This window comes from Prunus mume, linkage group LG8 (assembly GCF_029339155.1).
Source record: "Prunus mume cultivar Tortuosa linkage group LG8, ASM2933915v1, whole genome shotgun sequence".
NCBI classification, from domain to species: Eukaryota; Viridiplantae; Streptophyta; class Magnoliopsida; order Rosales; family Rosaceae; genus Prunus; species Prunus mume.
Window position 1 is genome coordinate 7,754,418 of NC_142705.1, and position 24,415 is coordinate 7,778,832.

The 24,415-nt window shown below is 38.4% G+C and overlaps 4 protein-coding genes, 2 long non-coding RNA genes and 1 pseudogene across 6 annotated transcripts; 4 read left to right on the forward strand and 3 right to left on the reverse strand.

The window, feature by feature from the left end:
* Positions 1 to 468: 468 nt before the first annotated feature.
* On the forward strand, positions 469 to 2,176 carry LOC148914623 (uncharacterized). The gene is made up of 2 exons (XR_016122570.1): positions 469 to 669; positions 1,813 to 2,176. It is a non-coding gene; the product is annotated as an uncharacterized LOC148914623 (long non-coding RNA).
* Positions 2,177 to 2,551: 375 nt separating this feature from the next.
* On the forward strand, positions 2,552 to 4,218 carry LOC148914624 (uncharacterized). The gene is made up of 4 exons (XR_016122572.1): positions 2,552 to 2,639; positions 2,788 to 2,847; positions 3,142 to 3,250; positions 3,394 to 4,218. It is a non-coding gene; the product is annotated as an uncharacterized LOC148914624 (long non-coding RNA).
* A 1,015-nt stretch (positions 4,219 to 5,233) lies between these two features.
* LOC148914625 (UPF0481 protein At3g47200-like) lies at positions 5,234 to 5,966 on the reverse strand (annotated as a pseudogene).
* Positions 5,967 to 5,976: 10 nt separating this feature from the next.
* LOC148914626 (uncharacterized) lies at positions 5,977 to 8,613 on the reverse strand. Its single transcript, XM_089042440.1, has 2 exons — positions 8,051 to 8,613; positions 5,977 to 7,769 (listed from the first exon to the last, which is right to left on the reverse strand). The coding sequence occupies exon 2, from the start codon at positions 7,714 to 7,716 to the stop codon at positions 5,977 to 5,979; it is 1,740 nt and encodes a 579-aa protein (XP_088898566.1). The 5' UTR covers positions 7,717 to 7,769; positions 8,051 to 8,613.
* Positions 8,614 to 9,442: 829 nt separating this feature from the next.
* HB40 (homeobox protein 40) lies at positions 9,443 to 11,273 on the reverse strand. The gene is made up of 3 exons (XM_008243415.3): positions 11,041 to 11,273; positions 10,633 to 10,943; positions 9,443 to 9,824 (listed from the first exon to the last, which is right to left on the reverse strand). The coding sequence occupies exons 1-3, from the start codon at positions 11,144 to 11,146 to the stop codon at positions 9,597 to 9,599; spliced, it is 645 nt and encodes a 214-aa protein (XP_008241637.2). The 5' UTR covers positions 11,147 to 11,273; the 3' UTR covers positions 9,443 to 9,596.
* A 7,836-nt stretch (positions 11,274 to 19,109) lies between these two features.
* On the forward strand, positions 19,110 to 20,947 carry LOC103340048 (uncharacterized). Its single transcript, XM_008243413.3, has 6 exons — positions 19,110 to 19,249; positions 19,431 to 19,473; positions 19,581 to 19,599; positions 20,235 to 20,312; positions 20,402 to 20,506; positions 20,626 to 20,947. Exons 2-6 carry the CDS (start codon positions 19,469 to 19,471, stop codon positions 20,740 to 20,742), a joined length of 324 nt encoding a protein of 107 aa, XP_008241635.2. The 5' UTR covers positions 19,110 to 19,249; positions 19,431 to 19,468; the 3' UTR covers positions 20,743 to 20,947.
* Positions 20,948 to 22,029: 1,082 nt separating this feature from the next.
* LOC103340047 (Quinone reductase family protein) lies at positions 22,030 to 24,054 on the forward strand. Its single transcript, XM_008243412.2, has 2 exons — positions 22,030 to 22,748; positions 23,517 to 24,054. The coding sequence occupies exons 1-2, from the start codon at positions 22,177 to 22,179 to the stop codon at positions 23,743 to 23,745; spliced, it is 801 nt and encodes a 266-aa protein (XP_008241634.2). The 5' UTR covers positions 22,030 to 22,176; the 3' UTR covers positions 23,746 to 24,054.
* Positions 24,055 to 24,415: the final 361 nt, after the last annotated feature.

Consider the following 24,415-nt stretch of genomic DNA (forward strand, 5'->3'; position numbering starts at 1 on the left):
CAGGGTGGGATTATTACATTGGTTGACATGCCTCTAAATAGTGATCCATTAAGGCCGCATTGAGCAGAATTTAGATCGATGTTGGTATCCTCTTAAAAACTATATATATATTGTAAGGACCCGGTTCTAAATAAATTGGTGCATATTAATTTATTCATATAAAAGGACCATTTTGCCCTCAGATTATTTTGTGAGGTTTAGAGTTGACTTTTTGATCGGGATGGAATTTGGAAATTTCAACAGTACCGTTGCGTAGAGCACGGCGAGATGAGTCCGTAGACACGTAGTGGGCTCGAATCGGAGTTGTGACGAGAGAGATACGATCAAAACACCTTCAGTGGCATAATTGTAAATATTTCGAAATGGGTTTTTAATAAAATCTGAAAACCCTCTCTCTCTCTCTCTCTGCTGGTGCTGTCTCTCTCTTCTTCGCGTGACAGCAGCGCAGCCGGCCACGCGGCGGCCGTTCGTTCGTCCGCCACCAAACTCGACGGGGCCGGTACCAAAATGACCGGGCTTCCTTCCTCTTCCCGTCCCGACCAATTTCAGCCGCTGGAACCACCGGTACTGGCCGGAAATTGAAGAAATCCGAGCTGTTTCCGGACAGATTTTGACAGATTTTCCAAGTCTTCGTTCTCTCTCATTTCTCCACCAAATCGGACGAATGAGGCCCTTCGGATGTCTTCTTAATACGATGCCTTGGAAAGGAAGTGTTAATATTTCAATGTGTTTTTATCTGATTTAGAATTATGATATATCCGAAAGATATAGAGGTTTGGCACAATTGAATTAAGGAAGAAAATATCATTTTATAATGTTGTGATAAGGGTTACGAACTCCACCATCATACGTACCTTCCCTGGTTACTATTCACACACGTGCCGTGTTTCGGGCGTGTGGGCTTTCTTGGATTACGGATCCTGGAATTGTGGGATGCCGGGAATATTATGATATGGTTTGGATATGTTGAAATACAGGGCATCCTTGACGAGATGTTGCCGTGGACCCTGAGGGGTGGTAGTCTGCGCGTGTAGGATTGGTTTTCAGACGTACAAGCTTTGATTTTATCGGCTGTACGTCTGGCTAAGAGTTAGTCCCCGAGTTGGACGGCTCGTTCCTAGCCACATGGCCGCTGAGGGCCGGATAATTGTGAGCTAGTCAACAATCCCCTGTTGGATTGTTTCCCCCAGTACATGATGTGCAGCATCACATGTACCTCCCTTTGGATACTGATACATGGAAATGGATATGGATCGTGAATGTGTTGATACCCGGGCATATCTTAACGGGTGTTACCGAGACCCTTGACTAGGTAGTCGCACGCGTATGATCATTTACGTCACGGGTCTTGATTCTTCGTCCGCGCTGGGTGAGAGTTAGTCCCCAGTTGGACGGCTCGTTCCTAGACGCATGGTGAATTGAGGGATTGCTCTGCCATGTGGACTAGTCAAACGATCCTGTTGGATTGTTTCCTCTGGTACATGATGATGGTGAGAGGTGTGTGTTATTATATATATACATATATGTGGTTTTTGATTCGGGATTGAAATCGTGAGATTGTCCTTTGAGAGGACCTTGTACATGTATAAATGTTTACGCCCCGATTTGGGAGATGTTGTTCGGCAACGTACGCCTTGGATAGGGTATGGTTGCAGGTTGATTTGATGTAAAGGAAGAGTTTGAGAATGCGTTCATTGTAAATTGATTGGTGATAAATTTGAAATGTATTTGTTGGTTCTGCTTTAATTAATTGTATATTATCGGAGATGTGACCGTTGATATGAAAGAACTACGTGTGGCTTGATCCCTCAGTAAGGGTACGTAGGCAGCCTGGGGTAACTAGGCGCAGCCACGGGTTAAACTCTAATTATGTGTTTGGTTGAGTGTGATGCGGACCTTGTTGTTGGCCCCGAAACTCGTTTGAAATCGAGGTATGTTTAGATTTTGTTCATACTCCCGGTTGGCTAAGGGAGGGTTGTGTAGGTGTACTATTGAATAAAGTGTGTAATAATGGGCTGAGGCCCTGGAATGAATGGTGATAATTTATAGATGATAATTGATGCATGTTAAAACCTCGTTTGTTGGATTGGGGAAAGTTAGTGGTGAGTTTTGCTTTCGGCAATTATAAGTGTGTTTGAGCTTGTTCTTGCCATGTTTAAGGAAATTTTTATCTAAAGACTTTGTTGGCAGATCTTTTTGGGAATATTTGAAGGCCGGAGGCCAATTAGATGAATTGCATGTTACTACATTGTGCTTGCTGCCAGTTGTGGTTATTAAATGCGTTTTATGCAGGTGGAAATTTTGGGAAATGTTCAAATTACAGGGGAAATTCTGCCGAATTTTCGGCAGAAAGTCTCATGCCCTTACTCCTCTTAAAGAAGGAGGTTACTTGTTTAAGGAGTGAAACCAGCATGGGTGTGATGCTGGGGTCTCCGCAGGATTCGTCTCGGGTTTTGTGAAAAATTCGGGGCGGGTCCTGTCATATATGTTTGGGGATGCCATTATACTACAACTTTTGAGAACTACTGGTTTTTACATACAAACTGTTGGCAGGTTTCTGGGGAGGTCTTGTTCCTGAAAACGCATTCAATGGGTCTGCTCTTGAGGATCTGTTAAATGCCGGTGTTCTTGGTTTGAAGGTAAACTATTCAAGAAGTGAAAGTGGCACACGTTTTAATAGAATAGTACAAATGCCATGAAGATGAATTTCTGTTTAGAGATTTTGCAGGATGAATAGGACATTATATAATCCTCATCTGACAAATTTTTCCTTGTCCGTTTTTGTAGTCTTTAATGTGTCCATCTGGGATCAATGGCTTTCTTATGAAAAATGCCAGTCATATTAAGGTTTGTTTCATGAGATTCAGTCTTCCCACTGTCATAGAAATATCTGATTTAGCTTGCAAAATAAATTAAGAATGGAATCAATGACTTCATTGAATTCCTGCTTATCCAACTCTATCTGTACTAATTTAATCAGCATAATCAATTATTCATTCGTGATGGCTGAAGACTTGCATGATCATTTGGCTTCCTGAGATGCAATGTTGTTTGCATAACTCTAATGTCTTTTCAAACATCTGTATATTGTTTTCAATTATCTCTTCCTTACGAGGGACTGTCTGTACTGGCAAAATACAGAAGGCCTTTACTTGTACATGCAGAGAAACAACTAGATCTCGAAAGCGACTTGGGAGTTGAAGGTGGTACGTTCTTATTCGACGTATCTCAAGACCTGGCCACCTTCATGGTAAGATATTATTGACTTTTGAATGCATGTGACTTGCTGAATGCTGAATCCATATTGCAAAATTTTCCCCTAGAATTGCTATGAGGAAACATCCCTGAATGTATTTTTACATTAAAACTGTTTTTCCTCTGCTTCCAAACCAGGAAAGTAGCTGGCAGCTATTTGGGATCTCTTGACCTTGACAAAGGACACAAGGATATTGGTGCCCCAGCAGAAGGAGCTCATCTTCACAGTGTTCACTTGTCTGACTCAAGCTCTTCATTGGAACTCGGGCATCCTTGATAGGGTGTTACAGTAGACCCTTAGCTAGGTAGTCTGCTCGCGTAGAACTTGTCACAGGCATACAAGTCTTGATGATTTGGTTGTATGTGTTGGTAGAGTTAGTCCCCCGGTTGGACGGCTCGTTCCCTAGCCACATGGTCAATTGAGGATTCTTCCATGTGGATCACTCAAACAATCCCCGGTTGTATTGTTTTCCCCGGTACATGATGTACACTATCATATGTACCTCCTCTTAAATACTAATACTTGGAAACATTGAACATAGATACTTGGATACATGGAAATGGATAACTAGTAGTCTGCGCGCGTAGGACTTGTCACAGGTGCACTAGTATTGAGGATTCTGTTGTGCGTGCTCATTAGCCTAGTCCCTAGGCTGGACGGCTCATCCCTGGTCATATGGTTGTTGAGGATTCCTCCATGTGGTCTAGTCAAACGATTCTCGAATTGGATTGTTTTTCCTGATACATGATGATGGTGAGAGGAGAGTGTATTTATATATATATATATGTATATGTATATGTGGACTCGTTTATGAGTTGAGACTCATGAGATTGTGCTTCGTGAGTACTCTGCACAGATATGAATGTTTAAGTCATGATTTGGAAAATGTAATGCGGCAACATACGCCTTGGATAGGGTATGGTTGCGAGGATGAACTGACATAAGGGAAGGAATTTTTAATGTATTCAGTATGTGTTTTGTCGGATTTGAAGTTGTAGATGAATCTAAAATTTATCGTTGGTTTTGCTTTAAATAATCGTATATCACCTGAAATCGTGATTTGTCAATATAGAACTACGTGTGGCTTGATCCCTCATCCAAGGATACGTAGGTAGCCTGAGGTCTCACCTAGGTGCAACCGCGAAATAAACTTTATTTAAAAGGATTGATCGATTTAGAGTATGTGAATGGATTTTGTTGTGGTTATTGGATTTGAATCCTATTGATTATTACTGTTTGGTTCAATTTTGAGTATGTTGGTACGCCTAAAGCTCGATTTAAACTTGAGCGAGATTAAACGCTTGTTTATTTCTCAGTTATCACTTGAATAGATTTTAATAAATAGTGTATGTGGTTCAGACAGGTCTGAGATCCATTTTGAATTAAATGATTGATTTTAGGTTTGATTATATTGTATAACGGGCCCGAGGCCCTTAGAATTGCTGGTGTTAGTTCATAGTTGGTAGTTGTTGCATGCTGAAAATTGGTGGAGAGTATATTATTGCCTTTCTACAAGTTGAAAATTTGAGAAGTTATTTTATGTTGATTACAGTGGTATTCATAAAATTATTTGAATTCATTAAGAGCATTGCTAGTTGTTCGGTCTTGAATTATTCAAAGGATAGAAGCCTACTCCGTAAACTGTGTGTTTTGCATTGTGTGTGCTGGCAGTTGGTTTCTTAAATTATGGTTTTACAAGTGAAAGAATTTGGTAAATGGCCATTTTCAAGGGTAACTCTGCAGAAAGTCTAGGTCCCTTTTCCTTTTTTTCTTTTTTTTTGGAAAAGATGCTAAAGTTTTAGTAAGTGGGCCCAGCATCGGTGTGATATCAGAATTTCAACATGATTCATCTTAGATTTCGAGAATTTGGGGCGGGTCCTGTCATGTGAGGTGTGACCGTAACACCAAGTACTTCAAATTTCTGCTAAGTAGCTATGGGAGATATGTGACAATTCAATCTTGTGACATGATTCAAGATAGATTAAATTTATAAATTTAAATAAATAAATAAAAGAAGATAATATTCAACATACATGGTGAACTTTCTTACAAAGCTCTGGCTGAGGGGAAAAAAAAACAACAACTATAACCACCACTTTCTCCGCTATTCCTAATGCCTCCCCCCTCCACTAGAGGCCAATGAATTAAAATAATCATACACATCAAAGAAGGCCTGAATTGCAGTGAGTAGTAGGAGCACGACAGCAGCTACAGCTGACAAGAAAGACCATGGGGTGTCAAAATACTTCAATCTAAAACCAGCCCATCTCACGTGCCAAATATTTCTATGGTACTCATTCACATCACTTACATAGATAACTTTCGTCAATATCAAAAGGCACATCCTTGCCAAGGTTTTTGAAGAAATGAGCAACCTCCTCATCGGTTCCAAGATCATTCTCAATATATTTTTTGTCACTGAGAAATGCTGCCTCCGCAGGCGTGCTGATGAGACAACTCATCAGTGCAGCATAAGTGGTTATGTGCTTTGAGCAATGGGAGTAGCATTGTTCAAATGCAACAAAGTTGAGGAAAATATCTGTGCGTAGATCATCTAGAGTTATGTTCGGGATTTCAAGCACCCCGTTGCAGAATCTGACATCCAAAGAAGCTGTTTGCCTCCCTTGCCTTGAACTTAATTCCAGCCAAATGAAGCTTTTTTGGCGGATGGGATAAATTGAACCAGCGGAGAGGTGTTTCCCTTCCTCATGATCTTCGACTTAATTCACCCACCGAACTTTTTTAGCTAACCGAGGCCTTCCACAGAACCGGATGCCGTCCTTTTTCTCCTCCTTTTTTAGCTCTCCATGGGAACCTAGATCATGAAATATTGGTTCTAAAATATATTTCACGATATCCTCCTGGGAACTGAATTGAAGTTGTTGAAACGACTCTGTAAATCTTCTGAGCCGGAAATCCTCCTCTGTCTCATTGACGAGTTTCTCAATTATATGATCACCTTCTCCAAGTTTACCAAGAAGTACTTGAATGGGGTTTCTTGGATCACTGGCACATCGTGCTTTGAACCAAATAATTGACAACCCCAAGTAAAATTCAGCATAGCGGGACCTCTTGATTTCTTCTATCTCTTCTTTACCTGACGTCTTCTGCATATGTAGACTTTTTAGATCCCACTTCTTAGCTTCGCTGCTAAAGAAGCGATCCAAAAGGAATGGATGCGTACTACGCAGCTTTATAAATCTTCTGAGCCTAAAATTTTCCTCGCACTCCTCGGAGAGTCTCTCAAGTATGACATCTTTGACATCTTTGCTTGTCACCTTCCCTGAGCGATCAAACATTTCTTCAATCGTTTCTTGTTGCTCATTGGAATCCAGTTGCCTGAACAAAAGAATGGACTCACAGAAGCGTCTCTCACTGACGAATTTGCTTTTAAACTCCCTGAATAAATTAATTCGTGTACCGACCGGAGCTTTATTAAACAGCTTTGCGAATGTTTTCCTTCTCAAATCTTCCTCTGTTTCCCCTGCAAGTCTTTCGACATTAACATCTCCGGCAGCAAGTTTGTTAGAGATTTGTTCAATCTCGTCTTGTTGATCATTGGGGGATAGTAGGCTGAACCAGAAACTTGAGAGCTGCGAGAGTAATTCAGCAGCACTGGCAGAATCTTGGGGCTGAAGTAGCACCCCGTGCGGAAGATATCTTCGTTTGTGCAGCAGCTTCTGTTCAGCTTTGTCAAGGAAGTGGACTTGTACACCAAAGTCAGCCACTTTCTTACATAGCTCTGTGAATCTTCTGAGGTTGAAATCTGCCTCACTTTCGTCTGCGAGCTTCTCAACCATAACACCCTTAACTCCATCACAGAGTTGGTCAATCAGCTGCCATTGATCATATGAGCTTTGTCCCTTGAACCATATAATTGAGAAACCTAAGAAAAACTCAGCAAAACGGGACTGCGAATCCGAACAAACTTCATGAGTATCTAATGTCTGTTGTGTATGTTTTGGTTTCTTGACATATTCTTCCCTGCAGGCGACAACATAGTCAGTATAATCCTTACAAAGCTGTGTAAATCTTTTGAGTCTGAAATCCTCATTAGTTTCCTCATCAGGTTTAACATGAACAATTTCTTCAATCAGTTGATTTTGATCATTGGCGTCTAGTTGAGTACTGAACCAAGAGATCAACTCGCCAATTTGCCTCTCGCGCTTGAACTTCTTTATAACAGTTGACAGGAAATGGTTCTGATCAGGTAAGGGAAGTTTCTTGAATAGCTCTGTGAATGTTCTGAGTCTAAAATCCTCTTCACTCTCCTCCGGGATTTGCTGAACTACAACATCTTCAACTACTTTATCATAGATTTTTTTCGTCTTCTCATGTTGATCAGTGGCAGAGAGTTGGCTGAACGCAAAGATTGAAAGACTTACGAGTAGTTCAGCAACATCAGCAGCATCAGTAGAACTGGTATTGGGCTCGGGGGCTGGTTTTGGGAACACGAACATTGATAGTCGATGCAGAGAAACGCTTACAAAGTTTGATTTTGTAGAACTTATGCCTAAAAGAAGTACAAAAATTAAGCAACAAAAGTGGGCAAGGCAAGCATTATTTGAAGTTCTTTTCTGGTAATCATAAAGAGTGACCTATAATTCGGAAGAGAGTTCGTTAAAAACTTGATGAATTCAGTCCAAACACGATGCTCAAAGTCTATGTTTATGGCTAGCTTATACAAGCAGTGAAGTGTTAACTTCAGTTGAAATAAAAGTACTTTCTCACCTACAATCGTTGTTGGTTAAAGAAAAAGAAAATTAACAAGTGCAAGAGGTTTATAAGACGTACCCGAGTTCTGTTGATCATTCAGCCTTCAATTTGATTCTGAAGAGTGGTTCAGCCCTCAATTGATTCTGCTTGTATTCCGTAGACTACTTGTATTTATAGAAGAATTTAAGGATTGCAGGCACCTTACAAATAGTAAAAACAAAATTTGATGTATAATATCCATCGTAGATTATCTGCAAACTAGCTTTGTCTTTTTCTTTGTTTTTCATGGAATTGACATGAAAATTCCCTAAACTTTTTTATTCTTTCACATAGACGACGGTTTTGAGCGTCCAAATGCTTAACAGGCGATGATTTTGGAGCACACTAGACGACGGTGATCCAATCGGCAACCATTAATTACTTAACCTCGGGGAAATCGTGACATGAATTATTCAATCGGCGACCATGACAAATAGAAGAGGAAAAATTAAGTCCAATGAAGTCGTCTGGACTCTGGATATAGTTTGTCGCTGCTGCAATTGTAATGAGAGCATGGTCTCTTCCTCCACTTAGCTAGCTTGGTATTGTAGCTCCAAAATAAAGAAGAGAGGATTTGCTAATCAGTAAAGTTGCTAATCAGATTGAAATGGGTAAAGTTGAATGGAAAAAAAATTGACCCCTATGAAGGCAACCTTCCTTGAAATTTCATGGAACATCATCTTTAAAATCTACACTCAGATTTTCCCTGCTTAATATTTCATCCTATGGATGTAGATTGATCACTAGCCTTTTGTTTTTTTGTTTTTTTGTTTTTTTATAAAAAAAATCAATGAGATTTGAGATTGACATGGAAATCCTGGTGATTAGTTTAACTTACCTAACTAATTTCAAAATTAACTTTATATTTTACAGTTACAGTTATAGAGTGAAAAGCCTTTACATCTAAAAACTCAATAACTTACCGGTAAGTTATAGAGTAAAAAGCTTAAAATTTACTTTAATTACTAGGTTTCGGATTAATTGGGGAACGCTTTTGGGCCTAATAGTAAGTAGCTCATATATATCTTCAGACCAAAATGAAATACCACCTCTTATCCCTTTTGGGCCCAATGGTGAGCTGAAGTATATTCCTCCAGCTCAGTCCTCAAACTAAATTAACTACGATGTAATTTGGGGTTTTAGTTAATTTTAGCTTAATTAAAGAAATCCATTATGTTTATAATGCACTCTCTGTTAATGATCTATATGTGGAGGGAAAATATGCTCATTTAAATTAATTTAAATAAGCATATAGCATAGGGTTAAGGATGCATGGAGTAATGGACAAAATATTCAACAAAGTTCTGGTACTTGGAGAAGACGTTTTAAATTTATAACTATTAATTTGGGTGATTAAGGCATGGACAAGTCTATAAAACACGCAATTATATTATATGTTAAAAGTTAATGAAGTGACAAAAACAACTAGAGTTTTCAGTCAATAGGGAAGTTATTATATTAATAATAAGTACATTAATTTCCAAATTCCTAGTCAAGCACACTAAGCTACTACATAGAGGGAAAGACAACGATTTACATTAGCTTGTCACTATCTACAAAATTCTAATTATGTTGATAATTAAATTCACATGTACAGGTTCATCCATTCCATGCCATGAATGTAATTGTTCTGGGGCATGTAAAAAACATCATCGTACTCCTCCACCCCAAACTCCCCTATAAATGGAGGATCAATGGCGTCCATAGAGAGTGAGGAGCTCGGACTGTTGCTCGAGCCGCCATGGTCTACGCGCACTGAGAGCCGTTGAATCTCCTTCTCAGCCTCCGAGAGTTGCTCCTTGAGCTTCGACATCTGCAACAATGGTACCAAATGTTATTTTATGGGACTATACATATATATACATATCAAGGTGTGTGTTAAGGGCTACATGATATCTCACGTGAGTGATCACGTGATGTTCCTTCCCCGAGCGAGTCTTGGCAAGGCCCCCCAACGGGGCCATCACCACCAACCACCTTAAAACACATTGTACGGACATCCCTTGAGGACTGGAACACAAGTACCTTTTGTTGTCTGATTCGGTGGCAGCAAGCTACTGTTTATCATTTTTTTCCTCACCCCTTATGTGTGTTTCTGTGGCCAAACCCAGCAAGGTGGCATGGCTTTCTTCGAGCCAAGAGCTCATGCACGTTCCTATGTGTGCCTATGTGGTGGGTCACCTTGTCCTTTTCTCTCTCTTTTTCTCTCTTTTTTTCTCTCTTTTTCAAAGGTTAAGAGTACTTGGACATAATGAAAAAGCCATTAATATCAGCTTGAGTGTGATATTTTCTTCTAAAATTAATGAATTAAACTATACCTAGGGACCCCATGATATTTTTAAGAAATGAAGTAATTAATTTTTAAACAAAATAATAATAATAAAGAACGCACATCGACCCTAAACAAGAAAATGATCTACTTTTAACCCACCCTTGGTTTCCAAAAAAAACTGAAGAAAATTTTGAAGAAACTTACAGTTTTAATCCTATCTACGCTTGAGTTTTTATATATATATTTTCCTCGATTTTCCTTGGAAACTAAACTAAACACCCAACAAAGTCAAAGATGTAAAATTCACATAAACCAAATGACATGTGTAGAGAGAGAGAGAGCTATGAACCTCGGATTCAAGCTTGCGATTCTCAGAAACAGTGTTGTCATGTTCTTTCTTCAAGTTGGAGTATTCTTCTTCCAACTTCTTGTTCTTCCAACGAGCCCTTCGGTTCTGGAACCAGACAGCAACCTGTCGAGGATCAAGACCTAGCTCAGAAGCAAGCCGGTCCTTCTTCTCAGACTCCAATTTGTGTTCGTTGCCAAAATTGAGCTCAAGAAGATTCACTTGTTCTGCAGTCAGCTTCCTCTTCTTGTGCCCAGCACCACCAGCCTCTCCACTTTTGCTCTTCTTACGACGTCGTTTAGGCTTTGACGCTCCTAAACACAGCAGAAAAAAAGTTGGTTAAGTAAAATGTGAGAATAGGAAAACAATGGAAAAATAATAATAATGTTTGTGTGCTTTTGAAGGTTGTACCTTGCTGGGGTACAATTTGGGTGTAGACATCGGAAGGGTACAAGTGAGAAATGAGTAGCATATGATCGTCTTCTTCAACAACTTGGTGGTTGGTCTTGGTTGTCATGCTTTCCTAGCTAATTCCTATAGCTATAGCTATCTCTCTCTCTCTGTCACTCTCTGCAACTTTCTTTTTCTCTGCCTCTCTCACTTTCTTTCAGGAAGCAGATGTGTGGAAGTTGAATGGCTTGGGAGACAACGCATGGAGATTATTTATAAGGGAAAAGTTTTCTCTGTGTTCTTCCTTCCAACCCTTTTGTTTTTCCCAAAAGAATGATGTTACAATAATGTCCTTAACTCTGTGGAAAATTTTGGATGTGCCATTTGGTTTATTTTTATATACATACACTAATTAGAAAGCATAAACGTACGAAGGCTAACATGGGAAAGTGTACTAGTGACGAATACTTATTATAGTGTGTAGTTTCAAATATATAGTTTGAAAAATGCTAGAGAAAAAGAACAACATGATCCATAAAAACTTGGCTCAATATTCACCCTACAAATGAGAAGATGTTCTAGATTTCCATGGCCATTATGATTGATGCAATAATATAATTAATCTTGATTGGGAAACAAAAATAGAATATGATAACACTAAAAATGAAAGTATCATTCATTATATTTGAATTGCAACCGTTAATAAATTACAAAAATTAAGTCACGAAGAGAGACTAAATGAAAAGTTTACTCAAACTACAGGTCTAAATTGAAATTTGGCCTAAAACTAATACACCAAGTTTGTATAATACTGATTTGGATGTAACTCACCCACTGTCCTAGAGAAGCATGGTTGGGTTAGGCTTTCCCGATTTGGTGATTAACAACAAAACATATAAGGGTAATTATGGTATGAAGAAGAAGTTAAAAACCTCTCAACTACGCACGAACTTTGTAAATCCGGATGGGTTGGGATCCCAAACCTGACCACCTCGAAGTGAATAAACAATTGGTGTGGTTGGCCTATGGATTTGGATATGCAACTCACTTTTGTTGTCCAATTGGGTAGTATTTTCCTCTTTTCTATGTCAATTAGGCTAAGAGACTAGCCAAGCCACACCCATTTTAGCTTAGCTTTGGCTTTATACAATATACTAGGTCATGCGTGGCTCGAGATGGGTGAAAATGCAAGCATCTTGGAGTGTTTTGTGTTTGCTTAACAAGCATGTAACAACAATAGAAAAAGCTTAATTGGAGCCCCCTTCTTTTACCATAGAATCATATAGTATTAAGGGGAGTTCATAAAAAATTGAGGAGGTTGGAGGAAATTGAGGGCCACCGGGGATGTCGTCACTGTTGACGTTTTTTTCTTACCACTTTAAACACTCTTGACATATGACACATGATTCATTCTAAGATTTATGAGATTCTACAAAAAAAAATTAAAATAAGGTTTTTCTTTTGTGTTTTAAAGTGCTTTGATTAGAACCCAAGTGATCTTATCCTTTTTTTTTTCTAGCTCCCTCTTGAACATGATTCATGATATACTTAATAACCTAATAACCTAGCTGAGAAAGAAAGTTATTGAGTTCTTGTACCTAATAACCTAAGAAAGAAAGAAAGAAAGAGAGAGCTAACAAAAGAAGAGACAAACTAAAAAAAATTCAACGTTTCCTGCTCTCCCAATTGATCTCTCTTTTCATGTTCACTGTTTTTCCCTTTGTGTTTGGAAAGATACTGAATTACAAATAGAAAGCAACAATATCTTCCCTATCGTCCGCACAACCACACAGCATGGCAGAGTCGCTTTCTCATCCAATCCTCCTCATTTTTATTTTTATTTTAAATTTCTCTCCCCTAGGGTTTCGCACCTTTCCAGTGAAAAACCAGATGATGAAATGAAATGACTGGGGCATGGGGGCATACGTGGCATGTCTATCTAACTTGACCAAAGTTGCGGGAACATTCATGTATGAACAAGAAGTATGCACTCCCAGCCACTATATATGTCTGTCCTTGAAAAGGTTATTTGTTAAATTGGGGCGCAAAAGCAACATGTCAAGGATAAGCTAATAGGTCCCGCCCCAAAAAGCAAGTCCTCTCCATGATATTTTAAATGTTCGTCTTCTCACAGCATGTGTAAGGTTGATATTTAGGGTTAGACAAGACTATTTGTAAGCAAAATAAATAGCATAGAAAAAGAAGAAAATGTAGCATCCAAATCCATATGGATATACTTAGGGTTGCTGTTGTTGTGGTTGTTTTTTATTTATTTATTTATTTATTTATTTGACAAGGAGAACTTGATCCCATATCCAATTAGTGAGGGAATATCATGATCTCTCAAATCAGATAGCACAAGTAACAGAATCCCTGGCCTTAGCATTTAGCACGATTGCATACATATGATCATGGTACAAAAACCATGTGAGAATTCAACAAATATATTCAATCACCAAAATTAAAATGTCTTTCCTATTTATTTCGGCCATTAGATTCCCCTGTCACATCAGTCTGACACTTAAAATTAGATATTTAATCCGAATTGTCGCAATAATTTTACCTTTTAAAGATTTTATGCACGCGTAAATAACTGTCGGCAAACTCTTACAAACTTTACATACCATTAGCGTTCTTCACAGAAAGAGGGAGCAAGAAGTGATTGATAGGCCAATTGAGCTTGGTCAAGATGACTGACAGACAGTCCCCCTTGAGCTTTAGCCGGCTCACCAGAGCCATTCTGGTTAATGAAGACTTTGGCTGTGGCAGCTTTGAAAGTGTGTGAAAAGGATAGCTTGAAATGCGAAAGAGGGGAGCACATGGGGGTAACAAGAACCTTGTACGCGTGTCAAAACCCCCCCAAGTATTTCCAAAGGGACCACAGATTCTATCCATCCACGCGCAAGCTTCTCATAGACAGACCAATTTCACAGTGACCTGCCTACCAATCAAGAATCAGGTGCCCACCTTAATAATATATACAACCAATCACCAGAAACACACAGACACTCTCTCTCTCTCTCTCTCTCTCTCTCTCTCTCTCTCTCTCTACGCTAGCCGCCATATTGTACCATTCACTTCTTACACATGAGTCATGACTCAACCAACCCCATGTTTTGCTTAATTAGCCGCAAGGTGTTTTGATATTTTTTTGACTTTTTCTTAATGTGTCATATTAGCCCTAATTGTGGAACCAATTAAGCTTTCTGCTGAATAAAGAAACACAGTCCCGGCATGCCTTTTCTTACGACAAGATGATGCTTATCTTATTTTACCTCTTATGTATATGTTAATCTTATCCAGTATATATGTGCTGATAGAAAAACTTACCTAAAACAGTTTCATATACACTTTCTCTTTGTGTCTCTCTCGCCACCACGGATCCATAACACTTGGTAGGCTACATTCACCGAATGCAATATTGTCTAACGAAACATACGTCATTCGTGTATGGAACGGGGAAGGTCTTCTTTTGTGGGTTTTCTATTTGCGCCAAAATTCAATCAATCAAAGAAAGAAAACTGGTTCAAGTAATTCCTACATTGGTGTAAGAATGAAGTAAAAAAGCATTCCAAGTTCATTTAAAGATGCAGACCCTGTAGTATGACACGTGTAAGGTTTTCTATAGATAATTTGGACCCCATTTTAACGAATGGTGCAAAAGAGGGCTGTCAGTAAAAGTTGGAGGGGTTGGTTTGCCAAAGTCAAGAAATGTCATTGATTGGGTTTGGTGTCCGTGAACACTGTGCATGCACGCATGTCGTTGTTGCTATATGGTTTTTAGGGTTAGATTTTTGTGGCTAATTTATTCGGTTGGTAGTCTTTGAAGCAAGAAAAGAAATACAAAGAAAGATTTGGCAAAGATAAGCTCTTTGAGTTTACTACGGTTAATTTGGATTAAAGTAAACAAATGGTAATAAACGGATAAGGATGAAACAAGTGACAAGCAAGCAAGAGAGAGAGAAAGAGAGAGAGAGAGGGAGCAGGATTCAGCTAAGCTGGCATGCGCATGGCGTGGTAGGGATTCCTTTTGTAAGCTTTTGAGTTGTTTATGGGGTTTTAATTAAATAATAATCAAGTAATCACTAAATGAATCAACGAGACTAAACTAATGGGTGTCATGTTTATCCCGACATTTCCCACCTTTGTTTCCCATCTTCCAACTCCGAGTTAGATGATAAACAGCTAATGGTAGTGTACTAAGATATTTTTCCAGCCATTATTAATTAGCCACAATCAAATGTTTATGCCCTTTTTTAAGGGAAAGCTTAACATCTAAATGGCATCTGGAACCATCTTTTACATCTGTCTGATCAAACTACTTTCATCCATATTATTCCCTTCAGAAAAAAAAGAGAATATGCACTGCATTGGTCCCGCCTGAATTCCACAGGCTAATCAGATCTTATGGATCTAATTTATTTATTTATATTTGTATAAACATGAACATTGGCCTTTTGAACCCTTTAGTGTGGCAATAACATTACATGTTTGTGAAAAGGAAGATTATGTATCTTTTTAAGATTAATTGACTTAATTACATCAACTAATACACTAGCTTAATCAAGTAGTTAAAGTTGCACTAGGGTTTACAGAATGCATTGGCATTATTTTCCACCAATCATTTTCACATGAAAGAGACACCCTAGAATTCTGTCCACTATGCATGATGGATGCTTTGCTATAGGCTAGCTAGGCCCCCACTTACCTAAGCCCCTTAGCCATTATTAATTTCTACTAAAGCCAAATTTTCATATATAAATATATATATAGGCCCTACAAAATGTCTATAACCATAAAGTATAAAGCAGGTGCTTAATTGGATAGGATGTTTGCGATTAGTGTGTCATCAAGATTTCCAAGGTCTCTTCTCAACGAAGTCAAGTTTGTTTGTGTTGTATGTGCCACACACAGTGCCCTTCCATGTTTCCCTCTTCCCATACTAAGAGCATCATGCCCTCCTATCTCCTCTAACTTTGTGCCCTAATTTGATGAATGCCTGCCAAATTCTAAACCCTACGCATATGGTTAATTGCAACATTGATTTCAACAACCCTTGAATTACGCCTTAATTTAAGCCATTTTTAGGTGGATTATGACCTAAGTGCATATTATTATATAGTAATTAAGCTCTAAAATCATGGTTTAGAGAGCACCACATCCAAATATAACAACGCCGGCCAATCATAGCTTGCTAGCCAAAGTGAAAAACCTAACCCACATCTTACCCGTTGGTGAAAAAATAAAAAGCTATTAGTCAAATACTTTAAAAGATTACCTTTAATCTTTTCTATTGGAAGACAAACCCTGAGGTTGTCACTTTCATTTATAAAAGCCCCCCTAATCAAAATTAGGTCCCCGCATCTACACGTATACACAACATAAAATAGGATTATTCCCCATACTTAAAAGCAAGAAATCTTCCCAACAGCTAAGTGTGTATCTTTGAGGGGTTTAAACTAATAAAAACCAAAAGATTCTAACTTAATTAACACCTTCGTTAACACACACATCAATTAATTATGATTAAACTTCCAGAAACTGCACCAAGTGTGTGGATGGTTTTGATTGACAAGATCTGAAGGGTATGTGGCATTCCTTCGTCCTTCGGTAACACATTTTTCTTTGCGCTTTTTTCTAGGGATTCTAAAGCTGGCTTTCTTCTCTTGTGCAAAACCAGTGAGCTACCTCTAGCTTTAGCACATGGTGCTCCACTAGTATATATGTTTTCGGCCGTAGCTTTTTATGGCCCCTCTCGCCTTGATAATCTGAATTGGGAAAGGGTTAAAACATCTTGTTGAACACGTGTTAAGATGCAAGCTGAGTTCTGTGTAGGTATGGATACTCGGAGCATCAAATTATGTCGTTCTAGATTCCTCCTCAGGTGTCCTTAGATCCGTCGACAGTGCTGTGCATATGTAAAAGGCAATAATTTTTTGCAACTAAACTATGACTTGACATGTTAAATGGGCTTAGAGCAATGCCGCGGTCAGATCGACTCATGTTGGTATACGATCTGATATTATTAATGCATTGTGAGTCTCATATATATCAATAATTATAATCAATTGATGCAGACTCACAATGCATTATGAGTTCCACATACATCAATGCTCAAGTCGCTGACTAACATTTAAATTTCAAATGGTTTAAATTAAGAGTTTTGTGCTTACTAGCAACAGTGTCATCAATCACCATCTAACATATAAGTAGTGTCTAGCTAGACTATAGAGGTAAAAGCCTTTGATTTTCTACAAGACAAAAGGTGTGTGAATTGGTGGGGAGAGGTTCCCTCAAATTGAGGGAGAACATTTCTGTTGTTATTGAAATTGAGGAAATCATATCTTGGTTTGCTAAAAGAGCCTAAGTAGAGGCAATTACTTTTCCATTGAGAATGCTGCATACTTGCGTCCATATTTTTTTTAATGCTAACTTAGAAAATAGTTTTAGGAATCAATTAAATTTCGGAGAATGGTAAAATATATAGAACTATAGGCAGCTCTAGTTAAAGCTTAATCAGTCAGGTGCCTACAAGGCTATGAGCATTTTGTCCGAATTCAGGATCTTTCACATGCCTGATTGGAAAACTTACTATAAATCCGGATCATGGATCATACATATGGCTGCTTAGAATCACTAGATTACCAATATTTTATTTTAAAAACTTCCACCCAATACCCGTAGTTAAACCAGCATAAACCATAACCTGTTAATTTAAACTAATAAAACATAATCTTTAGTATAGCCCACCTAAAAAAATTCAAAAAGGGGATCCTGTTTTGCAGATGTAAGACAGTCATGCAATTGCGAATGCATGTCAATCGTCCAACTCACATCCCATAAAACGGGATCCAGTTTTTGAAGCCATATTGGAGCAATCCATTTAAAAAGAAAGCTCTTTAAAGTGCTTGGGCCTAAATTTGTAAGAATATGTGAAAAAGAAAATATGCAACTTATTTGAGTAGTAAGTGTTTGCTAGCACCCAGAAATTCGTTCATTACACTCATGACCCTTGTGTTTTTGGGAAATTGCAAATTTTTTCCTCTGGAATAATGATCAAAATGATTAGAAGAAAAAAATTATTTATTATTCTTAATTATTAATTTTTTTTTATACAAGCGATATTTATTTTAATCCAATATGAACAACGGGAAAGGAGATTCGAATTTGGATGTAGAGTGAGGAGCACATCCGCTTTTTTCTTTTGTTGAGAGATTTTGGGATTTCATTCATAATTCAGTAAAAAAAGACATTGGTTATAAAGGGTCAATACAAACTAACCACAAAAGGCCATTACAATAACAAAACAATACAATAACATCAAAATTAACACAATGTAGTGCTCCTCCACTAATGATCACGCAAGATCAAAGAAACTCAAAAACATCTAAAAAGAGATAAAGCTTGAAAAAACCAAGCTATAACAATACAAATAAAACTCTCACAAAAGAGAGGTGAAAAGCTGTCACAAAAGAGAGGTAAAAAACTCTCACAAAAATATAGGTGAAAACTACACATTAAATTCAAAGAGTCTCTACTGCTTATTCCAAACATGAAGAAACTGCAAAGAAGATGATGGTGAAAATCTGACACCGAAATGCATGTGGAGATCCAAGGCTGAGACGCATCCGCCTGTGATGCATGAAGAAAAATCATAACAAAATGAAGACAAATAGGAGAAACATTATGTCTCTGAAAATGGGATAAGAGAGGAGAAGGGAGGAAGGGAGAAGGGGGGAAGAACAATGGCTTCCTCCCCCTTCAAAGTGAAAACGGCTCTAGAGTGTTTTTTGGGAGAGGAGGTTAGGGTTTTCGGGAATGTAGTTATTTCAATTAAACTGGATTAATATGTAGGAGGGCATTCGTTGTAGCCAACTTGATTTAGTAATCTAATTTTGGTGATCAAAGTTTATAGAATTCTATGGTGAGGGCCATATGTAAGGCCCAAAGTTTGGGCATCTGGATTGGGCAGCCTTGTAATAGCCCATTTGGTTTTCATAGTTCTTATTGTGGGCTTGTCTTTTTGTCAAAATAAAACTAGCCCATAAGTGAAAATGAACTTACTAAAATGCCCATTAGCGAAACAGACCTAGGCACTAGCCCATAGTGAAACTAGAACGGTTCGTCTTGTAATTAGGGCACCTAACTTAACATCATCTTCTTCACCAGTCAGCCGCCTATTCATTGCAGAGCAACTGCAACTGGAGATTTGCAGCTGCCGCAAGCTCAAGTAAGTTATTTTCTTCTTTCTTCTCCTTTCATCTCCCTCCTTCTCCTTCTCGAGATCGGGATCCCTCCCTGGTGGCGTAACGGTGCTACATAGTGTTTATATTAGTAGTGTCTGCCGTTCGTTCATTTATTACTTAGTACTCAGATTGATTAATTTCGTACATCTTGTTGTTCCTTGGCAGGTTGAAAGTCTTAGAAACATACAAGCCCTTTGTTCAAGATGAGGTATATGATTAATTTGGTATGTCAAAATTGCAATTATCCTTAGCTTTTTACTGAAGCACTAACAATGTTTCTTTTTTGTTTTGTGTTTCTTTTCTCTCTGTTTCCAGCCGGCCAATGGAGGAAGATGTAAGTTATTCTGCTCTTGAGCTAATTGATTTAGTGCATTTTTATCATAACTCTCTTTGCATCTTTAAATGTTATGGTTTTATCTGCGAGATTGAGTAAAATGTGTTGTCCTGAATTTGGATATGGAATTTGCAACTTTGAACTAGTGGCAGTTTAGCAATATCTCATAGTTACCCCTCTGTGATTGTATTGAATGGTACTCCATTTGTAACTTTAAAAAAAAAATTATGCTTTTTTATCTTCAGTATTTTGATGGTATTTCATGGAAAGAATCTAAGTTCAAAAGACTGTTGCTCATCAGTTAGTCATTTTTTTTTTAATGCATCAGAACACCAATAATTATCAAAGAGTAATTCTGTTATGTCTCCTATGTTTGCGTGATTCTTTTTTATGGTCTTCTGATAGACTGCCAAACATTCACTAATTTGCTGTTCCTGCGAAATAAAACCATCGGGACCAAATGTTTGAGAGTGATCTCTCTTGGTGTATGACAGGGTTGAATGTGATTATGTTTTGCTTCTCATTCTGAAACCCTTTATTTGGTCATATTCTCACTATGAAACCCTAAGTCAGCATATTTATTCTTATTGTTATCATCAATTTGTGAAGATTCTCATCCAACCTGAACGCTGCAGGTTACCAAGAACGAGGAAGAGGAATTTAATACCGGACCACTCTCTGTTCTTATGATGAGTGTCAAGAATAATACTCAGGTAATGCTTTCTTATAATTTTATAGTTCTCTGTCCATAAAGGCTTTACATATCAAGACTTATTCAAATTGGTTCTCATTGTTCAAACAGGTGCTTATCAACTGTCGTAACAACAGAAAGCTTCTTGGACGTGTGAGAGCATTCGACAGGCATTGCAACATGGTTCTGGAAAATGTCAGGGAGATGTGGACTGAGGTATTCCCCACCATGGGGTTTTCTCGTGTTTTGTTTTCGTTTGTGTTGGTAGATCTTTATCAATCATCAGCGTTCTTTTAACTCACGATATTTGTGCTATCTTTCATTTGTCTATGCAGGTGCCAAAGACTGGAAAAGGCAAGAAAAAAGCCCAACCGGTTAACAAGGATAGATTCATCAGCAAGATGTTTCTCCGTGGGGATTCAGTTATCATTGTTCTTAGGAATCCTAAGTGAGAGGTGTATTGTATGTAGCTTTGACAATTCCATTGACTTGTAGAAGTAGAGTCCATGCTGAAGATTTATGTACTAAGGTTGGGAGCTTTTATGAGCGCGTTTTAGGGCAACTTTCAAGTGCTGTATATTTCTTGAGCAAAACTCCACTCATTTGGATTTGTTTGTGAATTTTAGTTGACAGGTATTAAAAGCACTTTTAGAGTAACTTTCCGGTGTCATATAGTTCTTGAGCAAAACGTGACTCGTTTGAATCTGTTTGTGAATTTCATGACAAGTATTTGCACTTTACAATAAGTAGTATCTTAATGTACCATGTGCAAGCCGGGGTCTCTTTTTGGAGTGTTAAAACTGGCTGGTGGCCTTGTGTTAGGGTTTCATCTACAATATGAATTCGCCTTGAATTCGCCTTGAATGGATGGTGGCTTGACATTGATATTTACCCCCATTGTGTTACATCAATGTTCCTTAAATTGGAAGAGATCAGCTTCTTTGAGCCACGAAACTAATTCCATATGATTTCTTCTTTACCTAGCAACTCATCATATGATCATCATCTCCTGCTTTGGATTTGTATCACGTCAAGTATCAAAAGGCCCTTGGGATCGCTAATCAGGCAACTAAGCTATCCAAATGATATACAGCCACCAAACCCGCATTTTATTAAATTCCTGAGTTGCCACACCTGTTAAACCATTAAATAAAGATTAAGAATCCATTTGTTTTTGTTTATTTATTCCCATGCTTGTAAAATTAAATCTCCCCACTTGCCTCTTGGCTTCTTCCAACAACATCACCATCAACTTAAATCGGTTCCATCTTTATTCATTAGAATTTAGGGGACTGACTTTATTCAACACTATATCTTAATCAATCATATCATATTATCATGGGGTTGGAGATGTTAGGTAGATCCCAGATGATTAATAATAATGACTGCTAAACCAAAATTCCTAAAGATGCTTTTCTACATAATTCCAAACTCAACCACACCAAAATAGACGTAAGTTAGGCTATTTGACCAAAGCATCGAACTTCCCTATTGCATCCGAGTTTGATCCTTCACTCTGTACATTAACGTAATTTAGAATTTCACTGCCATTTGTGAAAAAAATAAAAATATAAAAAAGCACCAAACCTTTTTCACAATACCATAAATAGAAATGAAAAAAATAAAACAATAAAAAAAATTCAAAACCGGTGATTTTTATCCTCAAACCGACACGTGTCCTTACGGATATACATACATACAGTAAGTTATTGGTTTGCAGCCAAATTCTAGTCCTACTTGGCTTCTTTTACAGCTTGGAACGAAGAAGCTCTGGACTCCGTGCCTAACTGCCACTAAGAAACGAAGCTCCAAATTCAAAACTGGTGTTTGGGTTTTGGTGCACACTTCTTAATTCTTATCCTCATTGAGTAATATTGTTATTCTCGATGGGGAAAGGCGGGGGCTGTGTCCCAAGCAAGAAGAAGGTCCCCTCCAGCGCCGCCAATCCCGACGCCTCCCACCCAAACGCCTCGCAAAACGCGCCGCCGATCCCCACGGACGACAATCCCAATTCCACCACTCCCAGCCGAAACGACGTCGTCTCCGCCGAATCGCATCCGAATTCGCATCCGGCCCCGAAATTGAGGATATTCATAGTGTTCTACTCGATGTACGGACATGTAGAGGATTTGGCGAGGAGGATGAAGAAAGGCGTTGACGGCGTGGACGGCGTTGAGGGGTTGCTTTATCGGGTGCCCGAGACGCTGCCGAGTGAGGTGCTGGAGGCTATGAAGGCGCCTCCGAAGGACACCGAAATTCCGCATATTTCGGCGGCGGAATTGGCGGCGGCGGACGGGGTTTTGTTTGGTTTTCCGACGAGGTACGGGAGCATGGCGGCGCAGATGAAGGCTTTTTTCGACTCGACGGGGCAGTTGTGGAAGGAGCAGATCCTCGCTGGGAAGCCTGCTGGGTTTTTTGTCAGTACTGGAACTCAAGGAGGCGGCCAAGAAACCACTGCGTAAGCTTTTGCCTCAATTCTTAATTGTTTCTCTTCTATTATTTTAGAAGCTGTGAATTTGAAGTGGGAATTGAGTAATTTAGTTGGTTCTGTATATATATGGTCTGCAAAAAATTGGTGTTAATGTCTGTATCTAGTATTGAAGATCAATGGAGATTATTGTTAACCACATGAAGCATTATGAGTTTTAGCTACACAATTGACATGACTTTTCTAAGTTCTATGCATGCTAGTGTTTGATTGTATAGAGATTATTGTTTAATTTTAACTCAGATCATAAAGCGTGGGTCTTTAAGATGGCAGTATTTCCAATATGAATTAGAAGAAATGACATTAAAGACCCAAGCTTTAAGGTCACATTATTTCCAATATGAAGTAGAAGAAATGGCATGTCCTTGTGCTTCTGGGTTAATGTGCTGGAAGTTGTGAGGTTCACCTTGCAAATATGTTTGAGAGTAAAATGGTACATATAGGATGTATGTATGTGTTTCGTTTTTGCAAAATAATGAAATGTTGTTTTTGTTTATACGTGTTCTACTTTGGGGTTATTTGTCTCAAACAATCTGAAGTAGAAGTATTTAGACTAGGAAAAAAGAGTCTGAAGTGGAAGTACCTTGTAATGTGATCGTCTCCCCTTTCTGTGGTATACTAGGATCATATCCATCATTCGAATAAAATCATTGAAATTCTTATGGATAAAAGCCTGTAAATGTTTATATAAATGAATGAGAAAATTTGTTGAGACTTATGTTCTGCTATTTATCGCAGTTGGACGGCAATCACCCAATTGGCACATCATGGAATGCTGTTTGTTCCCATTGGGTATACTTTTGGAGCTGGCATGTTTAAGATGGACTCTGTACGAGGGGGTTCTCCATATGGTGCTGGTGTTTTTGCTGGTGATGGCACAAGAGGGCCGAGTGAAACTGAGTTGGCGCTTGCAGAGCATCAGGGGAAGTATATGGCAGCAGTAGTCAAGAAGCTTGCCCAAGCTTGATGATGATGATTTTCTGATTTTAGCATCTTTGTTTACAATCATTTTTCTCTTCTGTTTGTCGATCAAATATATATCCCCTCCTGTGATTGGTGTTGGCATTTTCTTGTTACCTATGCCCAGTGTTAGTTCTTTCATTTTTCTTCCCTTCCAGTTCTCATCTGTTCAGAAAGTTGTAAATGTTTTCAATTTGTTTTGCCTGATTTTGTCTAATAATTTGTGAATCTGTGGGTGTCTTATTTTGTGTTTCATTTTGTATACTTTATACACTTAGGACTTGATATATTAATAAAAAAATTCATTCTGTTTTAATTTTGTTCAAGCCTCTGCTTTGTTGATCTTTTCTTACCATTGGTGTTGATGAGTTTGGTTGAGAACAGGAAGTTCTCCTATTGCTCTGTTCTATGAAATTGTGCTATTGATTGATGAAAAGGTTGACATGGGGAAAAGCATTATCAGGAACTCAGTTGCAATTTCTGGCAATCAGCTCTTGTTGATCTAATTGTGTTTTGGTTTATCAATTCAGAGTTGATCTTTACAGTTACATTGTTATATTAGGATGCAAACCTACAAAAAAGAAAGAGTTAAACATATGGTACAAAATTAAAAAAAATTAATTATATCTGACAGAACACTAAACACAGTACAAGTTGTACGACCGTAAGCACAATAT